The following is a 25664-nucleotide window of genomic DNA, read 5'->3' as shown; positions in this document are numbered from 1 at the left end:
TGCATGTGAGCCGAAGGCCAATATCAAAGAAAGTTGGCTTCCATACCACCTCAGCAATGCCATAAACTGATCACCTCCATCCCTTGCTGAATTGAGGCAGTAATTAAAGCGAAAGGAACCCCTACCAAGTATTGATTACATGTACAATAAATGAACATATTTTCCAGAAGGCCAACAATTCACAATTTTTTTTTTAATTGGTCTTATGAAGTATTCTAATTTGTTGAGCGAACTGGTTGGTTTTTGTTAAATGTGAGCCAAAATCATCACAATTAAAAGAACCAAAGACTTCAGCTACTTCAGTCTGTGTGCAATGAATTTATTTAATACATGAGTTTCACAATTTGAGTTGAATTACTGAAAGTAATTAACTTTTCCACAACATTCTAATTTATTGAGATGCACCTGAAATTAACTTGAGTAATAGTAAAAGCACTGAAAAATTAGTGGTGGAGAAAGTACTGAGAAACTGTACTTAAGTAAAAGTATTGCTACTCAAGCACTGAAAAATAATATGACTCAAGTAAAAGTAAAAAAGTAGTTGGCTGAAAAACTGCTTAAGTTATTGCATTACAAAGTACTTTAGTATTATTTTTCTATTTTTACCCAAAACGAGAAGATGTGATGTGAGCATTATGGAGCAGGGTTAACCCTAATGCTAACACTCATGTACTCTAATGTCTGTTTCACAAGTGAGGCCTAGGAAATCCCTTATATGGACAAAGATATCACAACAGCTGAATAACATGCAGATAGAGATGCTCTGTCTGATGAAAAGTGTAAGACAATAGACACACACTTGCAATGCAATGTTAACTGACAGCTTGTAACACAGTAAAGATTTTAATAAATAATATTTTCTGTCTCACTGTAAAAAGAAGCAACATGGAACCACATAAGCTAACTGTTTCAAACACGACTGATGTTATATAGTGATTTTGGAGCTTATCATGATATTAGTCACATAAATTGTCATGTTTGAGGCTATGCTAAGTAAACTAGCTATCCCTGTCGTCAGGAGCAACTGTTTTATAACTAATTTTGAAAAGTACATTCATGTATAAGATTATGTGGGTTTTTTTAAGAAGGGCAAAAGCAAAGAAGGGTAAGTAAGGGCTTAAAAAAAAGAAAGGGTTTAAAACAGTGTGAACTGAAATGTGCCAGTAAAGAATAATGTGGGGTATGGGTAAGGTTGGGCATCATTTAAATTTTTATGATTCCAATTCTTATCCATTCACAATTTTGATTCCAATAAGGTAAAATAAATAAATAAATCTTAGATATCATCTTATTGCAAAATATTTCCTTGTTGGCTAAATACTATGAATGAAAGTCATCAAGTCAAGTCCATCCATCCATCCATCTTCTACCGCTTATCCGGGGCCGGGGCCGGGGCCGGGGCCGGGGCCGGGTCGCGGGGGCAGCAGTCTAAGCAGGGAACCCCAGACTTCCCTCTCCCTAGACACTTCCTTCAGCTCTTCTGGGGGGACACCGAGGCGTTCCCAGGCCAGCCGGGAGACATAGTCTCTCCAGCGTGTCCTAGGTCTCCCCCGGGGTCTCCTCCCAGTGGGACGCGCCCGGAACACCTTCCCGGGAAGGCGTCCACGAGCCACCTCAGCTGACCCCTCTCGATGTGGAGGAGCAGCGGCTCTACTCTGAGCTCCTCCCGGGTGACTGAGCTTCTCACCCTATCTCTAAGGGATCGCCCAGCCACCCTGCGGAGAAAGCACATTTCGGCCGCCTGTATCCGGGATCTTGTCCTTTCGGTCATGACCCAAAGCTCATGACCATAGGTGAGAGTAGGAACGTAGATTGACCGGTAAATTGAGAGCTTCGCCTTGCGGCTCAGCTCTTTCTTCACCACGACAGACCGGTACATCGACCGCATTACTGCAGAAGCTGCACCGATCCGTCTAATTAAATTTTAATTTAATCCATTCTGTTTGCTGTGGGAGATTTGCTCATTCTTTCTTGTGAGTGTTTACATTCCTCCACAAGCACATGTGAGCTCTGCTTTACAAAAACTTGCTGATCAGATCACAGACACAGAACGTCAACACCTGGACTCTTGGGGACTTTAATAAAGCAAATCTTTCTCGTGAACTACCCAAATACAGACGGCATGTTACATGCCCCACCAGAGACAATAATATATTGGATCACTGTTACTCCACAATAAATGATGCATACCACGGGCTGCTTTTGGGCTCTCTGATCACTTTAGCTCATCCTATACCAACCTACAAGTAGAAACTGAAATCAGCTAAACCTGTATTAAGGAATGTAAAAAGATGGACTAATGAAGCAGAGCAGCATTTACAAGCTTGTTTTGATCTCACTGACTGGAGTGTTTTTTAAGCTGCTGCTACCACCGATCTGGATGAGCTCACAGAGACTGTAACATATCAGTTTATGCGAAGACGTGCATTCCTACCAGGACTCATCTTATCTACAACAATGTCTAACCATGGTTCACAGCAAAACGCTGACAACTCTGTCAGGCCAAAGAAGATGCTTGCAGAAATGGGGATAGATTATTGTATAAACAGGCCAAATACACACTGGAAAAGGAGATCAGAATGTCAAAGAGGAATTATACTGGAAAGCTAAAGAACCCATTCTTTTCCGGGGTCCCACTTACTATTGTCTCCCTAATACCTGTGTACTTACATAGTAACTAAATATGTACGTAGTATGTAACCACTGTGTAAGTAAACATTGTTACATAGTATCTACAGCTGTAATATTTCTGTAACTACACACATGTAACAACCTTCAGGATGGTTGGTGTAAGTACAAATGTGTAACAGGACATTGGTAACAACACTTTTCACTTCACTAAGTACTCGTGTAACAGGAATTATATAATTACATTTTGTAACAACATGTATAAGAGTAATTGGAACCATTTGATCCAGGGGTTGGAGAAGGGTGGGTTTAGGGGTTGAAATGGGATCCAGTGGGTGGAGATGGGTCGGTTTGGGGATATGTAAAGTGGGAGGATGTGGTGCACCACTGTAATACCAGTGTACTTACATGGTAATTAATCAGGAACTGTCACTTAATATGAAGTGTAACATTTTGGACACAAACCACAGTTTATATGTAAAGCCTAACTTACTGGCTGCTGCTGTGTGTAACATCAGAGTAATTACATGATAAATCTAATATAAAGTGAAACACTTTTTTAACCAAAAAGTGCTGTTAGTCCTGTAACACATTTGTACTTTCATTAAAAAAAAATGTTGTTACCAATGTACTGTTACACATTTTTACATATACATAACATTCAGTGGGTTGTTACATGTGTGTATTTACACAAATATTACAGCTGTAGATGCTATGTACCAATGTATACTTACACTGTGGTTACATACTATGTACACATCTCGTTACTAAGTAAGTACACAGGTATTAAGGACACAATATAAAGTGGGACTTTTCCAGTGATCCTGCTTCAGTATGGAAAGGTCTGAAAGAGATCACCAATTACAAGACACCATCCCCCAGCACTGAGGAGAATCAACAACTGGCAGACAATCTGAACAAGTTTTATTTGCACGTTCAAAAAAAAAAATATATATATATATTCATGACTCCTGCAACCCCCTTTTCCTTCCTCCAGAACTCCAAATCAGAGATGATAATGTGTGTCAGGTATTCAGAAAGAACAAGAGAAGAAAGGCACCAGGCCCACATGGTGTTACTCCAGGGTGGCTGTAAAGTCTGTGACCATGAAATCATTTGAAAGACTGGTTTTGGCTTATCAAAAGGGCATCACTGGACCCTTACTTGATCCTCTTCAGTTTGCCTACAGTGCAAACAGGTCTGAGGATGATACTGTCAACACAGGACTGCATTGCATCCTGCAATATCTAGACAGGCCAGGGACTTATGTCAGGATCCTGTTTGTGGACAGGACTCTTCCCCTGCTCACCATAATGAACAGCACTGCAATGACAGTGGAGTCATTCAGGTTCCTGAGCACCACTATCTCTAAGGACCTGAAGTAATAATAATAATACATTTTATTTGTAATGCGCTTTTCTTAAACCCAAAGCGCTACAGTAATAAAGTAATAAATAAAGTAAAACAAAACACCAAAAGCAATACAACAATTCATTATAGAAAGACAGTCTTGAATAAATGTGACTTAATCAACTTTTTAAAATCATCCAACGTTGGTGCATTTCTGACGTGCAGAGGAAGTACATTCCATAGCTTAGGGGCTTTATATGAAAAGGCTCTTTCCCCCATGGTCTTTAGCTTGCATGATGGCTGGTTAAGTGAAAGAGAGTTAGTAGAGCGAAGAGAGCGTGATGGAATATAAGGGCTGATGAGTTCACAAAGATACTCAGGTGCAGTCCCATGAAGTGCCTTGTATGTTAAAGTAAGAATTTTAAAATCAATTCTCGCATTTACGGGAAGCCAGTGTAATTGTGAAAGAACCGGTGTAATGTGTTCACGAGGAGAAGTACAAGTGAGCACACGAGCGGCAGAATTTTGTATATACTGAAGCTTGCTCAACGATTTAGCTGGAAGGCCAGAGAACAAGGCATTACAATAATCTAACCTAGTTGTTATGAAGGCATGTATAAGCCTTTCTGTGTCTGCAAAAGAGAGAAAAGGTCTAAGTCGAGCTATGTTTCTCAGGTGGAAAAATGCAGTTTTAGAGATGTGTTTTATGTGTGCTTCAAATGATAATTGTGAATCAAAAATGACACCAAGATTTCGCACCTGTGAAGTGGGGATTACCGTGCAGGAATCAACAATCAAACTGATCTGCTCGGCCTTACGTGTGGCTGCCACTGTACCAATCCGCATCAGTTCAGTTTTGGAGCCATTCAGCTTCAGGAAGTTGTTATGCATCCAGTTACTGATCTCTGCTAAACAACCACGTAAAGCTATTAATGAGCAATGGACATCAGGACTAGTGGTGATGTAAATCTGCGTATCATCCGCATAGCAGTGATACCCAAGACCATGTTTCCTAATGATCTGCCCAAGTGGAAGCATATAAATATTAAATAATATTGGACCCAGTACTGAACCCTGAGGAACTCCCTGTCGAACAGGCACGGTATCTGATTTATAGTTACCCAAGCCAACAAACTGGGCACGTTTAGTTAAATAAGACCGAAACCAATTGAGGACAGCTCCAGAAAGACCCAACCAATTTTCCAGCCTGTCAAGCAGAAGAGAGTGACATATAGTGTCAAAAGCAGCACTGAGGTCTAACAAGACCAAAATACTGTATGCACCTGAATCCGCTGTGATAAGAAGATCATTTATGACCCTAATTAAAGCGGTTTCAGTACTATGCCCTCTTCTGAACCCAGATTGAAAAGGTTCAAAGAGACTGTTAAGAGCTAGGTGATTATTTAACTGAACAGCCACAAGTGAGACAACAAAGGCCCAGCAGAGGCTGTACTTCCTTTGCCAGCTAAGGAGGTTCAACCTGCCACAGGAGATGCTGAAACAGTATATATATATATATATATATATATATATATATATATATATATATATATATATATATATACTTTTTTCATTTTTATATTTTATTATCCTAAATTGTCAGAAATTCCAGATTTGTTATTATTATATTTATATTTAAGTTCATTGTATTTATACTATTTTGTCATTTATTATTTGGTATTTTTACCATTTAGTGTCGTCTTAAGTTGTGCAAGTTAAAAAAAAAAATTTCTTAATAAAAGCTGTACATTTTATTTGTTTGGATGGATTGCCATTTTGTTGTTTAATAGATGTATATATGTAGGCATTCATTAGTTGTCTATTTGATGTCTAGTCTATTCTTGTGCTACGGTTAGATGTCTATAAAATTTTCACTGACAGCCCAAATTCAGTCTTGTTTTAGCCTAGACGTCTGGGCTGTGTTTAGACGGATATAAGACGTCTTTTAAACTGAAAATTGCTTGCTTGGTGGCCGTCCTGTCATTGCCTGATGTTTAACTTTATCGTGCATGGACCTCTCGTTTCAAGTCTGCAGTAAAGACCTAGGAATATGCAAATTACCCTTACGTCCTTGCGTAGCCTGCATCTGGAGCTAACTAAGCTAAGGCCAGTACATACTAGTTTGCAGCTGGAAAAGAAGGAGTAAGATGCACTCAAGATGCCTCACTCGAGGCTCTCTTCCTTTACCCTTTGTTGTTTTTGATGCACCGAACACAGAAGCTGCACTGGAGGGGCTCACACTACAGTCATCCTCTATTGTGATCCCGTGCTCGTTTGCGTGGATTGACGAGGGATCCACACCAACTCACATCAATGAGGATTCTGAGGCTCTTTGTGAAGAAAGGAGCGCATATGCTGCAGTGTTTTTGTGGACAGCGATTGGAGCCGACCACAACCACCAGCGGTGAGACATTTAGTTGTGCATGCTCTCCGATAAGCGATGAAAAACGCTCTCATTGGCCGGCGCTGGTGAGCACATCTTCCGTGAGCGGGGTCAAGTTGGTTTTGTTTTCGATATTCGTGACACATTCAGCGGTAAACGCCAATAACTCCAAATCGAATTGCCCTAAAAAAATCTGAGCAGTGTGACCGCCAAAAGGGCAAAGTTGATCATGTTTCACATCCTTCTTTTACTATATTTTCCCTCGATATAATAAACACGGCCCCGTACAAGCCGTCGCAATGTGCAGAAAGCCGGGAGAGAACGCTCTCAGCAGAGCCTTCAGTTAGGGACCGTGGGGAAAGTGCAAACTTTCTTCGTTTTTTGCTATAGCTCAGTAGGCGGTGTTTTTGTAATAGCTTTTTAGTTAAAGGGCATTTAGACATGAAACCAGTGTCAATCAGTGTCAATCAATAGTGGGGGACAGTGGACATTTTTAACAACCTTTCTTTTTACCACTACTGGTGGAAAAGGGAATTGCATGTCCAAAATTAACCTTCTTTTTGTAATAATTTTCTACAGCAGGAAGATAGAGACATGAAACCAGTGTCAATCAATAGAGGGAGAGAGTGAATATTTTTCACATACTTTCATTTTACCCCAAGTGGCTGATTAGGGAATTGCATGTCCAAAATTAACCTTTTTTGTAATAACTTTCTTCGGCAGGAAGATATAGAGATGAAACCAGTATCACTCAATAGAGTGAGAGAGTGGAAATTTTTCACATCCTTTCATTTTACCCCAAGTGGCTGATTAGTGAATTGCATGTCCAAAATTAACCTTTTTTGTAATAACTTTCTACGGCAGTGAGACAGATACATGAAACCAGCGTCAATCAATAGTGGGGGACGGTGGACATTTTGCACAACCTTTCTTTTTACTCCTATTGGTAGAAAAGGGAATTGCATGTCCAAAATGATGCTTCTTTTTGTAATTACTTTCTACAGCAGTGACACAAAGACATGAAACCAGTTCAAATCAATAGAGGGAGAGAGTGGAAATTTTTCAAAACCTTTCTTTTTACCCCTACTGGTAGAAAAACCTTCTTTTTGTAGTAACTTTCTTCAGCAGGAAGATAGAGACATGAGACCCGTGGCAATCAATAAAGGGGACAGTGGACATTTTTCACAACCTTTCTTTTTACTCCTACTGGTAGAAAAGGGAATTGCATGTCCAAAATTAACATTCTTTTTGTAATAACTTTCTACAGCAGGAAGATAAAGACATGAAACCAGTGTGAATCAATAGAAGGAGAGAGTGGACATTTTTCACATCCTTTCATTTTACCCCAAGTGGCTGATTAGGGAATTACATGTCCAAAATGAAGCTTCTTTTTGTAATAACTTTCTACAGCAGTGAGACAGAGACCTGAAACCAGTGTCAATCAATAGAGTGGGACAGTGGACGTTTTTCACAACCTTTATTTTTACTCCTACTGGTAAAAAAGGGAATCGCATGTCCTAAATTAACCTTCTTTTTGTAATAACTTTCTACAGCAGGGAGACAGAGACATGAAACCAGTGTCAATCAATAGAGGGAAAGAGTGGACATTTTCACAACCTTTCATTTTACCCCTAGTAGCTGATTAGGGAATTGCATGTTAAAAATATCCTTTTTGTAATAACTTTCTACAGCAGGGAGACAGAGACATGAAACAAGTGTCAATCAGTAGAGGGGGAGAGTTGACAGTTTTCACAACCTTTCATTTTACCCCAAGTGGCTGATAAGGGAATTGCATGTCCAAAATTATCCTCCTTTTTGTAATAACTTTCTACAGCAGGGAGACAGAGACATGAAACCAGTGTCAATCTATAGAGGGGGACAGTGGACATTTTTCACAACCTTTCTTTTTATCCCTACTGCTAGGAAAGGGAATTGCATGTCCAAAATTAACCCCCTTTTTGCAATAACTTTCTACAGCAGGAAGATAGACACATTAAACCAGTGTCAATCAATAGAAGGAGAGAGTGGATATTTTTCACATCCTTTCATTTTACCCCAAGTGTCTGATTGGGGAATTGCATGTCCAAAATTAACCTTCTTTTTGTAATAATTTTCTGCAGCAGTGAGACAGAGACATGAAACCAGTTCAATCAATAGAGGGAGAGAGTGGACATTTTTCACAACCTTTCTTTTTACCCCTACTGCTAGGAAAAGGAATTGCATGTCCAAAATTAAACTTCTTTTTGTAATAACTTTCTACAGCAGGAAGACGGACACATGAAACCAGTGTCAATCAATAGAAGGAGAGAGTGGATATTTTTCACATCCTTTGATTTTACCCCAAGTGGCTGATAAGGGAATTGCATGTCCAAAATTAACTTTCGTTTTGTAATAACTTTCTACAGCAAAGAGACAGATAAATGAAACCAGTGTCAATCAATAGTGGGGGACAGTGGACATTTTTCACAACCTTTCTTTTTACCCCTACTGGTAGAAAAAAGAATTGCATGTCCAAAATTAACCTCCTTTTTGTAATAACTTTCTACAGCAGGGAGACAGAGACATGAAACCAGTGTCAATCAATAGAGGGGGACAGTGGACATTTTTCACAACCTTTCTTTTTACCCCTACTGCTGGGAAAGGAAATTGCATGTCCAAAATTAACCTCCTTTTTGTAATAACTTTCTACAGCAGGGAGACAGAGACATGAAACCAGTGTCAATCTATAGAGGGGGACAGTGGACATTTTTCACAACCTTTCTTTTTACCCCTACTGCTAGGAAAGGGAATTGCATGTCCAAAATTAACCCCATTTTTGTAATAACTTTCTACAGCAGGAAGATAAGCACATTAAACCAGTGTCAATCAATAGAAGGAGAGAGTGGATATTTTTCACATCCTTTCATTTTACCCCAAGTGGCTGATTAGGGAATTGCATGTCCAAAATTAACCTTCTTTTTGTATTAACTTTCTGCAGCAGTGAGACAGAGACATGAAACCAGTTTCAATCAATAGAGGGAGAGAGTGGACATTTTTCACAACCTTTCTTTTTACCTCTACTGCTAGGAAAAGGAATTGCATGTCCAAAATTAACCTTCTTTTTGTAATAACTTTCTACAGCAGGAAGACAGACACATGAAACCAGTGTCAATCAATAGAAGGAGAGAGTGGATATTTTTCACATCCTTTCATTTTACCCCAAGTGGCTTATAAGGGAATTGCATGTCCAAAATTAACCTTCTTTTTGTAATAACTTTCTATAGCAAAGAGACAGATACATTAAACCAGTGTCAATCAATAGTGGGGGACAGTGGACATTTTTCACAACCTTTCTTTTTACCCCTACTGGTAGAAAAGGGAATTGCATGTCCAATTTAACATTCTTTTTGTAATAACTTTCTACAGCAGTGAGACAGAGACATGAAACCTGTGTCAATCAATAAAGGGGACCAGTGGACATTTTTCACAACCTTGCTTTTTGCCCCTACTGGTAGAAAAGGGAATTGCATGTCCAAAATTAACTTCCTTTTTGTAATAACTTTCTATAGCAGTGAGACAGAGACATGAAACCAGTGTGAATCAATAGAGGGGGGCAGTGGACATTTTTCACAACCTTTTTTTTACCCTTACTGGTAGAACATAGAATTGCATGTCCAAATATAACTTTCTTTTTGTAATAACTTTCTACAGCAGGGAGACAGAGACATGAAACCACTGACAATCAATAGAAGGAGAGAGTGGACATTTTTCACAACCTTTCTTTTTACCCCTACTGGTAGAAAAGGGAATTGGATGTCCAAAATTAACCTTCTTTTTGTAATAACTTTCTACAGCAGGGAGACAGAGACATGAAACCAGTGTCTATCAATAGAGGGAGACAGTGGATATTTTTCACAACCTTTCATTTTTCCCCAAGTGGCTGATTAGGGAACTGCATGTCCAAAATTAACATTCTTTTTGTAATAACTTTCTACAGCAGTGAGTCAGAGACATGAAACCAGTGTCAATCAATAGAGGGGGACAGTGGACATTTTTCACAACCTTTCTTTTTACCCCTACTGGTAGAAAAGGGAATTACATGTCCAAATTTAACCTTCTTTTTGTAATAACTTTCTACAGCAGTGAGACAGATACATGAAACCAGTGTCAATCAATAGACGGGGACAGTGGACATTTTTCACAACCTTTCTTTTTACCCCTACTGGTAGAAAAGGGAATTACATGTCCAAATGTAACCTTCTTTTTGTAATAACTTTCTACAGCTTTGAGACAGATACATGAAACCAGTGTCAATCAATAGACGGGGACAGTGGACATTTTTCACAACCTTTCTTTTTACCCTTACTGGTAGAAAAGGGAATTGCATGTCCAATTTAACATTCTTTTTGTAATAACTTTCTACAGCAGTGAGACAGAGACATGAAACCTGTGTCAATCAATAAAGGGGACAAGTGGACATTTTTCACAACCTTGCTTTTTGCCCCTACTGGTAGAAAAGGGAATTGCATGTCCAAAATTAACTTCCTTTTTGTAATAACTTTCTATAGCAGTGAGACAGAGACATGAAACCAGTGTGAATCAATAGAGGGGGACAGTGGACATTTTTCACAACCTTTTTTTTACCCTTACTGGTAGAACATAGAATTGCATGTCCAAATTTAACTTTCTTTTTGTAATAACTTTCTACAGCAGGGAGACAGAGACATGAAACCACTGACAATCAATAGAAGGAGAGAGTGGACATTTTTCACAACCTTTCTTTTTACCCCTACTGGTAGAAAAGGGAATTGGATGTCCAAAATTAACCTTCTTTTTGTAATAACTTTCTACAGCAGGGAGACAGAGACATGAAACCAGTGTCTATCAATAGAGGGAGACAGTGGATATTTTTCACAACCTTTCATTTTTCCCCAAGTGGCTGATTAGGGAACTGCATGTCCAAAATTAACATTCTTTTTGTAATAACTTTCTACAGCAGTAAGTCAGAGACATGAAACCAGTGTCAATCAATAGAGGGGAACAGTGGACATTTTTCACAACCTTTCTTTTTACCTCTACTGGTAGAAAAGGGAATTACATGTCCAAATATAACCTTCTTTTTGTAATAACTTTCTACAGCAGTGAGTCAGAGACATGAAACCAGTGTCAATCAATAGAGGGGGACAGTGGACATTTTTCACAACCTTTCTTTTTAGCCCTACTGGTAGAAAAGGGAATTGGATGTCCAAAATTAACCTCCTTTTTGTAATAACTTTCTACAGCAGGAAAAAAGACACATGAAACCAGTGTCAATCAATAGAAGGAGAGAGTGGATATTTTTCACATCCTTTCATTTTACCCCAAGTGGCTGATAAGAGGATTGCATGTCCAAAATTAACCTTCTTTTTGTAATAACTTTCTATAGCAAAGAGACAGATACATTAAACCAGTGTCAATCAATAGTGGGGGACAGTGGACATTTTTCGCAACCTTTCTTTTTACCCCTACTGGTAGAAAAGGGAATTGCATGTCCAATTTAACATTCTTTTTGTAATAACTTTCTACAGCAGTGAGACAGAGACATGAAACCTGTGTCAATCAATAAAGGGGACCAGTGGACATTTTTCACAACCTTACTTTTTGCCCCTACTGGTAGAAAAGGGAATTGCATGTCCAAAATTAACTTCCTTTTTGTAATAACTTTCTATAGCAGTGAGACAGAGACATGAAACCAGTGTGAATCAATAGAGGGGGACAGTGGACATTTTTCACAACCTTTTTTTTACCCTTACTGGTAGAAAATAGAATTGCATGTCCAAATGTAACTTTCTTTTTGTAATAACTTTCTACAGCAGGGAGACAGAGACATGAAACCACTGACAATCAATAGAAGGAGAGAGTGGACATTTTTCACAACCTTTCTTTTTACCCCTACTGGTAGAAAAGGGAATTGGATGTCCAAAATTAACCTTCTTTTTGTAATAACTTTCTACAGCAGGGAGACAGAGACATGAAACCAGTGTCTATCAATAGAGGGAGACAGTGGATATTTTTCACAACCTTTCATTTTTCCCCAAGTGGCTGATTAGGGAACTGCATGTCCAAAATTAACCTTCTTTTTGTATTAACTTTCTACAGCAGTGAGTCAGAGACATGAAACCAGTGTCGATCAATAGAGGGGGACAGTGGACATTTTTCACAACCTTTCTTTTTACCCCTACTGGTAGAAAAGGGAATTACATGTCCAAATTTAACCTCCTTTTTGTAATAACTTTCTACAGCAGTGAGACCGATACATGAAACCAGTGTCAATCAATAGACAGGGACAGTGGACATTTTTCACAACCTTTCTTTTTACCCCTACTGGTAGAAAAGGGAATTGGATGTCCAAAATTAACCTTCTTTTTGTAATAACTTTCTACAGCAGGGAGACAGAGACATGAAACCACTGTCAATCAATAGAGGGGGACAGTGGACATTTTTCACAACCTTTCTTTTTACTCCTACTGGTAAAAAAGGGAATCGCATGTCCAATTTAACCTTCTTTTTGTAATAACTTTCTACAGCAGTGAGACAGAGACATGAAACCTGTGTCAATCAATAAAGGGGACCAGTGGACATTTTTCACAAACTTTCTTTTTGTAATAACTTTCTACAGCAGGGAGACAGAGACATGAAACCACTGACAATCAATAGAAGGAGAGAGTGGACATTTTTCACAACCTTTCTTTTTACCCCTACTGGTAGAAAAGGGAATTGGATGTCCAAAATTAACCTTCTTTTTGTAATAACTTTCTACAGCAGGGAGACAGAGACATGAAACCAGTGTCTATCAATAGAGGGAGACAGTGGATATTTTTCACAACCTTTCATTTTTCCCCAAGTGGCTGATTAGGGAACTGCATGTCCAAAATTAACCTTCTTTTTGTAATAACTTTCTACAGCAGTGAGTCAGAGACATGAAACCAGTGTCAATCAATAGAGGGGGACAGTGGACATTTTTCACAACCTTTCTTTTTACCCCTACTGGTAGAAAAGGGAATTGGATGTCCAAAATTAACCTTCTTTTTGTAATAACTTTCTACAGCAGGTAGACAGAGACATGAAACCAGTGTCAATCAATTGAGGGGGACAGTGGACATTTTTCACAACCTTTCTTTTTACTCCTACTGGTAAAAAAGGGAATCGCATGTCCAATTTAACCTTCTTTTTGTAATAACTTTCTACAGCAGTGAGACAGATACATGAAACCAGTGTCAATCAATAGACGGGGACAGTGGACATTTTTCACAACCTTTCTTTTTACCCCTACTGGTAGAAAAGGGAATTGGATGTCCAAAATTAACCTTCTTTTTGTAATAACTTTCTACAGCAGGGAGACAGAGACATGAAACCAGTGTCAATCTATAGAGGGGGAAAGTGGACATTTTTCACAACCTTTCTTTTTACCCCTACTGCTAGGAAAGGGAATTGCATGTCCAAAATTAATCCCCTTTTTGTAATAACTTTCTACAACAGGAAGATAGGCACATTAAACCAGTGTCAATCAATAGAAGGAGAGAGTGGATATTTTTCACATCCTTTCATTTTACCCCAAGTGGCTGATTAGGGAATTGCATGTCCAAAATTAACCTTCTTTTTGTAATAACTTTCTACAGCAGGGAGACAGAGACATGAAACCACTGTCAATCAATAGAGGGGGACAGTGGACATTTTTCACAACCTTTTTTGTACCCCTACTGGTAGAAAAGGGAATTGCATGTCCAAATTTAACTTTTTTTTTGTAATAACCTTCTACAGCAGGGAGACAGAGACATGAAACCACTGTCAATCAATAGAAGGAGAGAGTAGACATTTTTCACAACCTTTCTTTTGACCCCTACTGGTAGATAAGGGAATTGCATGTCCAAATTTAACCTTCTTTTTGTAATAACTTTCTACAGCAGGGAGACAGAGACATGAAACCACTGTCAATCAATAGAGGGAGAGAGTGGACATTTTTCATAACCTTTCTTTTTACCCCCACTGGTAGGAAAGGGAATTGCATGTACAAAAATTAACCTTCTTTTTGTAATAACTTTTTTTAACCAGGGAGACAGAGACATGAAACCAGTGTCAATCTATAGAGGGGGACAGTGGACATTTTTCACAACCTTTCATTTTACCCCTACTGGTAGGAAAGGGAATTGCATGTCCAAAATTAACCTTCTTTTTGTAATAACTTTCTTAAGCAGGGAGACAGAGACATGAAACCAGTGTCAATCTATAGAGGGGGACAGTGGACATTTTTCACAACCTTTCTTTTTAACCCTACTGGTATAAAAGGGAATTGTATGTCCAAAATTAACATTCTCTTTGTAATAACTTTCTACAGCAGGGACACAGAGACATGAAACCACTGTCAATCTATATAGAGAGAGAATGGATATTTTTTCATATGACTCGTGCGTTATATTCTGAGGCTTCACAATGGAGTTCAGATGTCCTGAAGAATTATTTTTGTAGTAACTTTCTACAGCAGGAAGATAGAGACATGAAACCAGTGTCAATCAATAGAGGGAGAGAGTGGACATTTTTCACAACCTTTCATTTTAACCTTTCAGTGGCTGATTAGAGAATTGCATGTTCAAAATAAAAATAAAAATTATTTGCTTGTGTTCATGTGAAGAAAGAAAGTCATAAATATCTGGGATGACAGAGGTCAGTAAATGGTGATAGAATTTTCATTTATGGGTGAACTATCCCTTTGAAGATGTCAGGGCGTGGTAGAAACGGAGCAGTGGAAAGAACAGGGTCTGGGTCCAAGTGCAGGGAAGAAATTACTTTTTAATAAATGAGAACTAAAAGGCCAACAAGGCAAAACAAAACAGAAACAAATCATGAAGACAAGAGCAGACGCAGCCAAGATGCAAAAACACGAGTATCCAGGAACACTTACAAATCACAATTTACATTACACAATTAATACTGCCTGACAGAGTGGTGTGAGAGTGGAGAATATATACTCATTGACAATGGGCACCAGGTGTGTGTGTAAGTGTGTGAGTGGATGAAACAGCTGTGCAGAGTGAAGGTAATGAGTCCGGGAGCAATTGAGAAACACAGGTGGAGCAACTAAACAATAATGAGGTAACAAGATGGGTGGGGTCAAAAAAAGACAGGAGAGAGCACATGGCACCAAACAAACACAACACTCACAGAAAACAGTGACAGAAAGACACAAGACTGTGACAGAAGAGCAAGATGTGATAGAGAGGCTAGAAATATATTCCAAACAGAAAACAAGAATGTGTTCAATTAATGAGGAGAGTCATAGAATTAATACATACAAAATGTTTAAAGTCCACTTTATTTGTGTTGTCTATTCAGCGTCACTGTCTAAAAGAACAATTAATCTTTACAATTTTTATTTAGGGCATTTATACAGTAGTTTTTCCTAGCAAATATTGATAAATTGTTATTTGTTACTAGATTAATGAGAAAAAAATCCCACAAAAATATTAATAGTATTTAAATTCTCATCACAGATTTTATTTGCACTATTTTGTGCATTCAGTTTATCATAGCTAATGGCTCTATCAAAACAGAACAAATAAGGAATAAACTTTTTTTGTGGGGGAAACGCAACTTTGCTACCTCAATATTGCTCCCTCAGATTTGATGGTGAACTTTTGAATCCAGACATTTACCTGACAAAAGTAATAATTAATGTAGAAATGTGTGTGTTTGATGCATGAAAACAATGATTATTAGTTCCCACGTCAGGCACACACGTTTGACTTTCTGTTTACCATATTTAATGTGCATAAGATAAAATAAAAATATAATGTACTTTTCAAGATTAAATAAAATTGTAAGGAGTAAAAAGCACTGTTTTTTTCCACAGAAATGTAAACAAGAAAAAGTACAAGTAGTCAGTTTAAAATGTATTTGAGTAAAGTACAAATCCCCCAAAATAATCCTTAAGTACAGTAATCAAGTAAAATGACTCAAGTATTTTACACCTCTGTTAATATGTGCTTACTACTAATAAATGGCTAATATTCTATAAATATGCATACTTATAAGCAACTGGTTAATAGACCCTGAAATATAGTGTTACTAATTATTTTAATTAATTTCATGTATTTAATTTGCATGACTGAATAGTTATTTTATTTTATTGTGGTTTGGTTACTACATATTACTAATAAAGTGTTTTCACTTGAAATATGGTGATGGTAGTTCTTAAGATCTTAAACTTTTAAAGAACCTTATATTTTGTAGTTTCACACTGAAGCTAGGTTGTAGAAAAAGGTGCACATAGGAGAAGATTCAGAAGGTATTTATTCCACATGACATAGGAAAAGGGTATCCACAGATAGCAGTCATGAGGTCAAAAAAATTACCCGACAAAGTCAAACTAAAAGGACAAGAACGTAACTAGACAGAACAAATGAAATAATTAGCAACACCACAGGTGAACTTATGTAATCAAAATGTGAGACAAAATATAGGTCAAATGACAAAGTATGAAAGACAGACTAAGTCCAAACTAACAAATTGTGATAAGTAGAGTTAAGAGTTCATTATGTTTACGAAAACATAAAGGATAGACATAAACCATACACTGTTGACACAATGACAGGAGTTTTGTGTAAATATACAAAGTGTATGCCAGGTGCATGTGGATGGGATAAACTCCACAAATTCCAAGTATTTGTTATTATTATACTTCACCATCATGTTGCTTTACTTCACTTCACTACATATAGCACAATCCTTGTCAACAATGTATGGTTTTATGTCTATTCAATTACAAATAAAGGTACCTGAAAAAAAATGTTATGAGACAACATTAAAATACATCTTTCTGATTCAGTGGATAGAACATGCTATCCACTTATAAAGAACACTGTTATATGTACCTATTTTATATTTATGATGGTATTTAGATGGTAGAGTCAGAATTTGGCATAAACAGAATGAGAACATGGATCCATCATGCCTTGTTACCACTGTGCAGGCTGGTGGTGTTGGTGTAAAGGTGTGGGGGATGTTTTCTTTGCACACTTTAGGCCCCTTAGTGCCAATTGGGCATCGTTTAAATGCCACAGCCTACCTGAGCATTGTTTCTGACCATGTCCATCCCTTTATGACCACCATGTACCCATCCTCTGCTGGTTACTTCCAGCAGGATAATGCACCATGTCACAAAGCTCGAATCATTTCAAATTGGTTTCTTGAACATGACAATGAGTTCACTGTACTAAAATGGCCCCAAAGTCACCAGATCTTAACCCAATAGAGCATCTTTGGGATGTGGTGGAACGGGAGCTTCGTGCCCTGTATGTGCATCCCACAAATCTCTAAGATGCTATCCTATCAATATGGGCCAACATTTCTAAAGAATGCTTTCAGCACCTTATTGAATCAATGCAACATAGAATTAAGGCAGTTCTGAAGGCGAAAGGGGGTCAAACACAGTATTAGTATGGTGTTCCTAATAATCCTTCAGGTTAGTGTATGTCTGTCTGTCTATCTGTTTGTCGATACACTGGTCGGTCTGTCTGTCTGTCTGACCAAATGGTTAAAATAAAACTTTGATTTGTGATATTGTATTTTCAGTATTTAACCCCAAACAGCATTGCTCCCTGTGTGGAAAAGAGTGTCCAGTTGGAAGCATGGCTCCTTCATTGAGAAATTAGTAATTAGTGAAGTGACATGACATTCAGCCCATACTCAGAATTTGTGCTCTGCATTTAACCCATCCAAAGTGCACACACACACACCATGAACACACACCGGAGCAGTGGGCAGCCATTTATGCTGCAGCGCCCGGGGAGCAGTTGGGACTAGGCCACAACTTCCCCATGAAGATGAGGTATTATACAATCTGTAGAGCTGAAATGTTAAATTATTTCAACTAAATAGATAATTATTATGCCGATAATTGGTATGCAGTTAATACAGAAATGACTTTACATCAAATATTAAGTAGTATTTTGTATTAGGTCAATACAGATCAAAAGGTTTTATTATTTTTACTGTTTGTTCAATTGTCTATATTTCAATTTGATGATTTTAAGCTGAAATTACAATTAATATCTTAATAATGGAGTAATAAAAGAATGAATTACAGTTTATATTTAACTTAATATGTTGTCACGCTGTCTGGTCTCTGTTTCCCTGAGTCTCCGCTAGTGGTCTCACTTCCCCATAGGCACCTCACCGCAGGCACTACAATTCCCACAAAGCCTTGTCCCTTCATCACAGTAATTGCACTCCTGTTAATTGCACTCAGGTGTCTTCACTTGATAGTCATTACCCTGCCTATATTAACCGGTCTGTTTCTGTTTGTTTTTCATGGAGTCCTTTCTTTCCGTCACCCAGTTTCCTTGCCTTCCGAGTTTCAAGTTCTATTCCTGTTCCTATTCCTGTTTGTTTGTTTGGATGGATTTTTGGTTTTGACCCCTGCTTTTTGGATTCTGAATTTGGATTACCCATTAAACTCACAGTGCGTTTGGATCTCTCGTCTCCTGTGTTTCCCTGGGTTCCCGAACGTAACATATGTTCAATATAATTAAAAATTAAGTTTACTTGTGACAATTTTTATTTCCACTAGATTCCACTAGATTCAGTGCAGCAACTGTAAAAAATGGTACCACTCTGTCTGTCTCGGAATGAATTAAAAAGAGGTACAAAAATGGAAGACGAGAAAGTGATTGTGTGTTTTCTATAAGTAAAAAGTACTTTACAAGTGTAGGTGTTAAAATATATTGTTTACTCTTGAATGTTTTTTTGTTGTTGTTTTTGTTTTGATCAGCTCCATATAAATGTTAAAATCAGTAAATTTTAAAATCAGTATAAATTTTTGATCAGTGTATAAATACAAGTTCAGTCAAAAAGGCTATTGTACTGTTGGCTGTTGTCGTTTCAAATTAGTTTACAGTATTAACAGGATCATTCTGCATTACATAAATTTCGTAATTGTCAGGATGTAAATAAGGTACAATTTGTAAATGCAACTACCTTGTGCAACAGTAAGGATTAAATGTGAGGTTGTGTAAGTTGATCACTGTCCGCCTCTATTAACTGACACTGCTTTTACATCTCCCTGGTGGAAAATGCCATTACTAAATTAAAGTACAAAATGTTTCAAGCTGCAATGACGAGCCCAAGTCACTAGTGCAACCACCATCCTCTAGTGTCATTGGGAAAGAGGTGTGCATGCATTGATATTAACCGTTTGGCAGTCTGGTTTACAGCAGGTTACAGGGTTACAGCAATGAAATGGTTAAACACCATGCACACAGACAACAAAATATAAACCTTTAATAATGGTTTACAATAAGGTTTAAAGGAACACTCCCCGTTTTTGGAAATATGCTCATTCTCCAACTCCCCCAGAGTTAATAAGTTGAGTTTTACTGCAGTGATATCACTGCGACTGCTGCGCTCATGTTATGGCTGCACCGTTCCCTGATTATTACACCGGAATGAGTATAGTTTTTAATCATATCGGCCTAGAAAATCACAACTTGACATTTTCCACCGGTCTTAGTACACAATATAACTACAAAAGAGGAAAGTTTTAAATAGGAAAAATATCCATACTCTTTGGTCATTTCTGAATGCCATGCTGCTGGTCTCAAAAACCTGAGATCGGCTGAATGGATTCAAAAATGGTATAAACTGGGAGTTTGAGAATGAGCCCATTTCCAAAAAAGTGGAATGTTCCTTTAATATGTTAACAGTACTTAACTGTGCATGTTAACTTGAACAATATGTTTTATAGTATTAATTCTATAATTACATACTAAAAATACATTATTAACTTTCAGTTGTGTATCTGTTAACATCAGTTAATGTACCGTGGATCAACATGAAGAAAAATAAATCAAGTAACATTAAAACATTAAAAGATTGATAAATGCTCCAAAAATATATATTGTTCATATTCAGTTAATGTATAGTAATGCATTAAATAGTGTTAACAAATTAGACCTATTTTTAAAATACTACCAAAACTTAGTAATTTTGTAAAAACATTATTTAAATTATTTTAATGATCTAGTAGTGCAGTAATAATACTATACTTACAGTACATACTAACATAATTTATGTATTTGTTGGTCATTGTATCTTCTAGAATCCATCTAGTGAACAACTACAGTATCACAGCCTTCATCTGTCAACTTAAATGTCTGATATGAATATGAGCAGCACAGAATTGGTGCCAAGTAATGTCCCAAAACCAAAAAACAATTGAAAAATGCATTTAAGTATTCAAACATTAGATATTTACCAAGATCCTTGTGTTATTTATTTAAACCCCCCATAAAATGTAAAATATCAGTAAACTTAAAACTGTATCATAATTATAATTTTTTGGGTACTTTCCAATGGCTGGTGGCTGCCCCGAACCGTAACCTCTAAATTTCATGTTATAAAATAATTTTTAAATGTTAAATAATTTTTTAATTTAAAAACAAATTTTGGATTTTTTTTTAAATAGTGATGTTCGAATATAAATATATATATATATATATATATATATATATATATATATATATATATATATATATATATATATATGTGTGTGTGTGTGTGTGTGTGTGTGTGTGTGTGTGTGTGTGTTTATCTTTTATATTTTATTTGTAAATTTGCAAATGTTTTGCTGTATTGGCCGAGATTGATTTTAACTACACCCCTACATTTATGAACAGGAAATATTAATGTGTCCCTCTCTCTTACATAGCTACATTTTGATTAGATATGTCCCATAAGTTTGAGGCACATGATTTCAAAATCTTAAAATCTGTTTGTAACTTTAATGTTACTGCCAAACACCTGTTTTTCTCCAATTAAGCTCTTTCTTGGTTTTTATTCAATAGTTTTTAGCTTTTATATGTGTTAGACTTTAAATATTGTAAAATGTTAATAGTTATTGATTTACTTCTAAAAACCTTTTAATAAAATAGAAAAAAGAGTAATGTATATATATATATATATATATATATATATATATATATATATATATATATATATAATAAATAAATAATAATAAATTATCTAATTAATAAAATAAATTTATTATAGATAATAAATAAATAAATACAAATAATGTTGTGTTGCAAAAAAAAAAAACTACTAAAAGTAAATGAATAAAACTAAATAAAAATTTCTGTCATAATGTTAAAGTATGTTTTGATCAACCGGTATGTTGAAACAAAACTGTTGAAGAAAAGTCATTTTTCTTTCCTACCAGTAGGGGTAAAAAGAAAGGTTGTGAAAAATGTCCACTATCCCCCTCTATTGATTGGCACTGGTTCCATGTCTCTGTCTCCCTGCTGTAGAAAGTTATTACAGAAAGAAGGTTAATTTTGGACATGCAGTTCCCTAATCAGCCACTTGGGGTAAAATGAAAGGTTGTGAAAAATGTCCACTGTCTCCCTCTATTGATAGACACTGGTTTCATGTCTCTGTCTCCCTGTTGTAGAAAGTTATTACAAGAAGAAGGTTAATTTTGGACATCCAATTCCCTTTTCTACCAGTAGGTGTAAAAAGAAAGGTTGTGGAAAATGTCCACTCTCTCCTTCTATTGATTGACAGTGGTTTCATGTCTCTGTCTCCCTGCTGTAGAAAGTTATTACAAAAAGAAAGCTAATTTTGGACATCTAATTCTCTTTTCTACCAGTAGGGGTAAAAAGAAAGGTTGTGAAAAATGTCCACTCTCTCGTTCCATTGATTGACAGTGGTTTCATGTCTCTGTCTCCCTGCTATAGAAAGTTATTACAAAAAGAAGGTTAATTTTGGACATGTAGTTCCCTTTTCTACCAGCAGGGGTAAAAATAAAGGTTGTGAAAAATGTCCACTGTCCCTGTCTATTGATTAACACTGGTTTCATGTCTCTGTCTCCCTGCTGTAGAAAGTTATTACAAAAAGAAGGTTAATTTGGACATGTAATTCCCTTTTCTACCAGTAGGGGTAAAAAGAAAGGTTGTGAAAAATGTCCACTCTCTCGTTCTATTGATTGACAGTGGTTTCATGTCTCTGTCTCCCTGCTGTAGAAAGTTATTACAAAAAGAAGGTTAATTTTGGACATGCAGTTCCCTTTTGTACCAGCAGGGGTAAAAAGAAAGGTTGTGAAAAATGCCCACTGTCCCCGTCTATTGATTGACACTGGTTTCATGTATCTGTCTTACTGCTGTAGAAAGTTATTACAAAAAAAAGGTTAAATTTGTACATGCAATTCCCTTTTCTACCAGTAGGTGTAAAAAGAAAGGATGTGAAAAATGTCCACTCTCTCCTTTTATTGATTGACAGTGGTTTCATGTCTCTGTCTCCCTGCTATAGAAAGTTATTACAAAAAGAAGGTTAATTTTGGACATGCAGTTCCCTTTTCTACCAGCAGGGGTAAAAAGAAAGGTTGTGAAAAATGTCCACTGTCCCCGTCTATTGATTGACACTGGTTTCATGTATCTGTCTTACTGCTGTAGAAAGTTATTACAAAAAAAGGTTAAATTTGTACATGCAATTCCCTTTTCTACCAGTAGGTGTAAAAAGAAAGGATGTGAAAAATGTCCACTCTCTCCTTTTATTGATTGACAGTGGTTTCATGTCTCTGTCTCCCTGCTATAGAAAGTTATTACAAAAAGAAGGTTAATTTTGGACATGCAATTCCCTCTTCTAACAGTAGGGGTAAAAAGAAAGGTTGTGAAAAATGTCCTCTCTCTCCCTCTATTGATTTGAACTGGTTTCATGTCTCTGTGTCCTTGCTGTAGAACGTTATTACAAAAAGAAGGTTAATTTTGGACATGCAATTCCCTTTTCTGCCAGTAGGGGTAAAAAGAAAGGTTGTGAAAAGGGTCCACTCTCTCCCTCTATTGATTTGAACTGGTTTCATGTCTCTGTGTCCCTGCTGGAGAATGTTATTACAAAAATAAGGTTAATTTTGGACACTCAATTCCCTTTTCTACCAGTAGGGGTAAAAAGGTTGTGAAAAATGTCCACTCTCTCTCTCCACTGATTTGACTCTGGATTCATGTCTCTGTCTCCCTGCTGTAGAAAGTTATTACAAAAAGGATATTTTGGACATGCAATTCCCTAATCAGCCACTTGGGGTAAAATGAAATGAAGTGAAAAATTTCCACTCTCTCTCTCTACTGATTCGCACTGGTTTCATGTCTCTGTCTCCCTGCTTAAGAAAGTTATTACAAAAAAGCAGTTAATTTTGGACATGCAATTCCCTAATCAGCCACTAGGGGTAAAATTAAAGGTTGTTAAAAATGTCCACTCTCTCCCTTTATTGATTTGAACTGGTTTCATGTCTCTGTGTCCCTGCTGTAGAACGTTATTACAAAAATAAGGTTAATTTTGGACATGGAATTCCCTATTCTACCAGTAGGGGTAAAAGGAAAGGTTCTGAAAAATGTCCACTGTCCCTCACTATTGATTGACACTGGTTTCATGTCTCTGTCTCGCTGCTGTAGAAAGTTATTACAAAAAGAAGGTTAATTTTGGACATGCAGTTCCCTAATCAGCCACTTGGGGTAAAATGAAAGGTTGTGAAAAATGTCCACTCTCTCCCTGTATTGATTGACAGTGGTTTCATGTCTCTGTCTCCCTGCTGTAGAAAGATATTACAAAAAGAAGGTTAAATTTGGACATGCAATTCCATTTTCTACCAGTAGGGGTAAAAAGAAAGGTTGTGAAAAATGTCCACTGTCCCCCTCTATTGATTGACACTGGTTTCGAGTCTCTGTCTCCCTGCTGTAGAAAGTTATTACAAAAAGAAGGTTAATTTTGGACATGCAATTCCCTCTTCTAACAGTAGGGGTAAAAAGAAAGGTTGTGAAAAATGTCCTCTCTCTCCCTCTATTGATTTGAACTGGTTTCATGTCTCTGTGTCCTTGCTGTAGAACGTTATTACAAAAAGAAGGTTAATTTTGGACATGCAATTCCCTTTTCTGCCAGTAGGGGTAAAAAGAAAGGTTGTGAAAAGGGTCCACTCTCTCCCTCTATTGATTTGAACTGGTTTCATGTCTCTGTGTCCCTGCTGGAGAATGTTATTACAAAAATAAGGTTAATTTTGGACACTCAATTCCCTTTTCTACCAGTAGGGGTAAAAAGGTTGTGAAAAATGTCCACTCTCTCTCTCCACTGATTTGACTCTGGATTCATGTCTCTGTCTCCCTGCTGTAGAAAGTTATTACAAAAAGGATATTTTGGACATGCAATTCCCTAATCAGCCACTTGGGGTAAAATGAAATGAAGTGAAAAATTTCCACTCTCTCTCTCTACTGATTCGCACTGGTTTCATGTCTCTGTCTCCCTGCTTAAGAAAGTTATTACAAAAAGGCAGTTAATTTTGGACATGCAATTCCCTAATCAGCCACTAGGGGTAAAATTAAAGGTTGTTAAAAATGTCCACTCTCTCCCTTTATTGATTTGAACTGGTTTCATGTCTCTGTGTCCCTGCTGTAGAACGTTATTACAAAAATAAGGTTAATTTTGGACATGGAATTCCCTATTCTACCAGTAGGGGTAAAAGGAAAGGTTCTGAAAAATGTCCACTGTCCCTCACTATTGATTGACACTGGTTTCATGTCTCTGTCTCGCTGCTGTAGAAAGTTATTACAAAAAGAAGGTTAATTTTGGACATGCAGTTCCCTAATCAGCCACTTGGGGTAAAATGAAAGGTTGTGAAAAATGTCCACTCTCTCCCTGTATTGATTGACAGTGGTTTCATGTCTCTGTCTCCCTGCTGTAGAAAGATATTACAAAAAGAAGGTTAAATTTGGACATGCAATTCCATTTTCTACCAGTAGGGGTAAAAAGAAAGGTTGTGAAAAATGTCCACTGTCCCCCTCTATTGATTGACACTGGTTTCATGTCTCTGTCTCACTGCTGTAGAAAGTTATTACAAAAAGAAGGTTAATTTTGGACATGCAGTTCCCTAATCAGCCACTTGGGGTAAAATTAAAGGTTGTGAAAAATTTCCACTCTCTCCCTCTATTGATTGACAGTAGTTTCATATCTCTGTCTCCCTGCTGTAGAAAGTTATTACAAAAAGAAGGTTAAATTTGGACATGCAATTCCCTTTTCTACCAGTAGGGGCAAAAAAGAGGTTGTGAAAAACGTCCACGGTTCCCCACTATTGATTGACACTGTTATCATGTCTATATGCCCTTTAACTAAAAAAACTATTACAAAACACCGCCTACTGAGCTATAGCAAAAAACGAAGAAAGTTTGCACTTTCCCCACGGTCCCTAACTGAGGGCTCTGCTGAGAGCGTTCTCTCCCGGCTTTCTGCACATTGCGACGGCTTGCACGGGGCC

At 37.2% G+C, this 25664-nt stretch overlaps 1 protein-coding gene across 2 annotated transcripts in view; it reads left to right on the top strand.

Annotated features, from left to right (window-relative positions):
- The window catches only part of fgf12a (fibroblast growth factor 12a), a 237657-nt gene that overhangs the window by 62673 nt on the left and 149320 nt on the right, over positions 1-25664 (top strand). Inside the window, exon 1 of one of the 2 annotated variants that reach the window (XM_059563957.1) lies at positions 5963-6382. The exons of the other annotated variant lie outside the window; for it this stretch is intronic. Within the exon in view, the coding sequence (XP_059419940.1) occupies positions 6292-6382 (91 nt within the window). The 5' untranslated portion in view covers positions 5963-6291. Of the gene's footprint in view, positions 1-5962; positions 6383-25664 lie in introns of those variants that run through there. 2 annotated transcript variants of the gene reach the window in all.

The sequence above is a fragment of the Carassius carassius genome, chromosome 12, assembly GCF_963082965.1.
Source record: "Carassius carassius chromosome 12, fCarCar2.1, whole genome shotgun sequence".
Taxonomy (NCBI): domain Eukaryota; kingdom Metazoa; phylum Chordata; class Actinopteri; order Cypriniformes; family Cyprinidae; genus Carassius; species Carassius carassius.
This window is presented reverse-complemented; position numbering and strand designations above follow the sequence as displayed.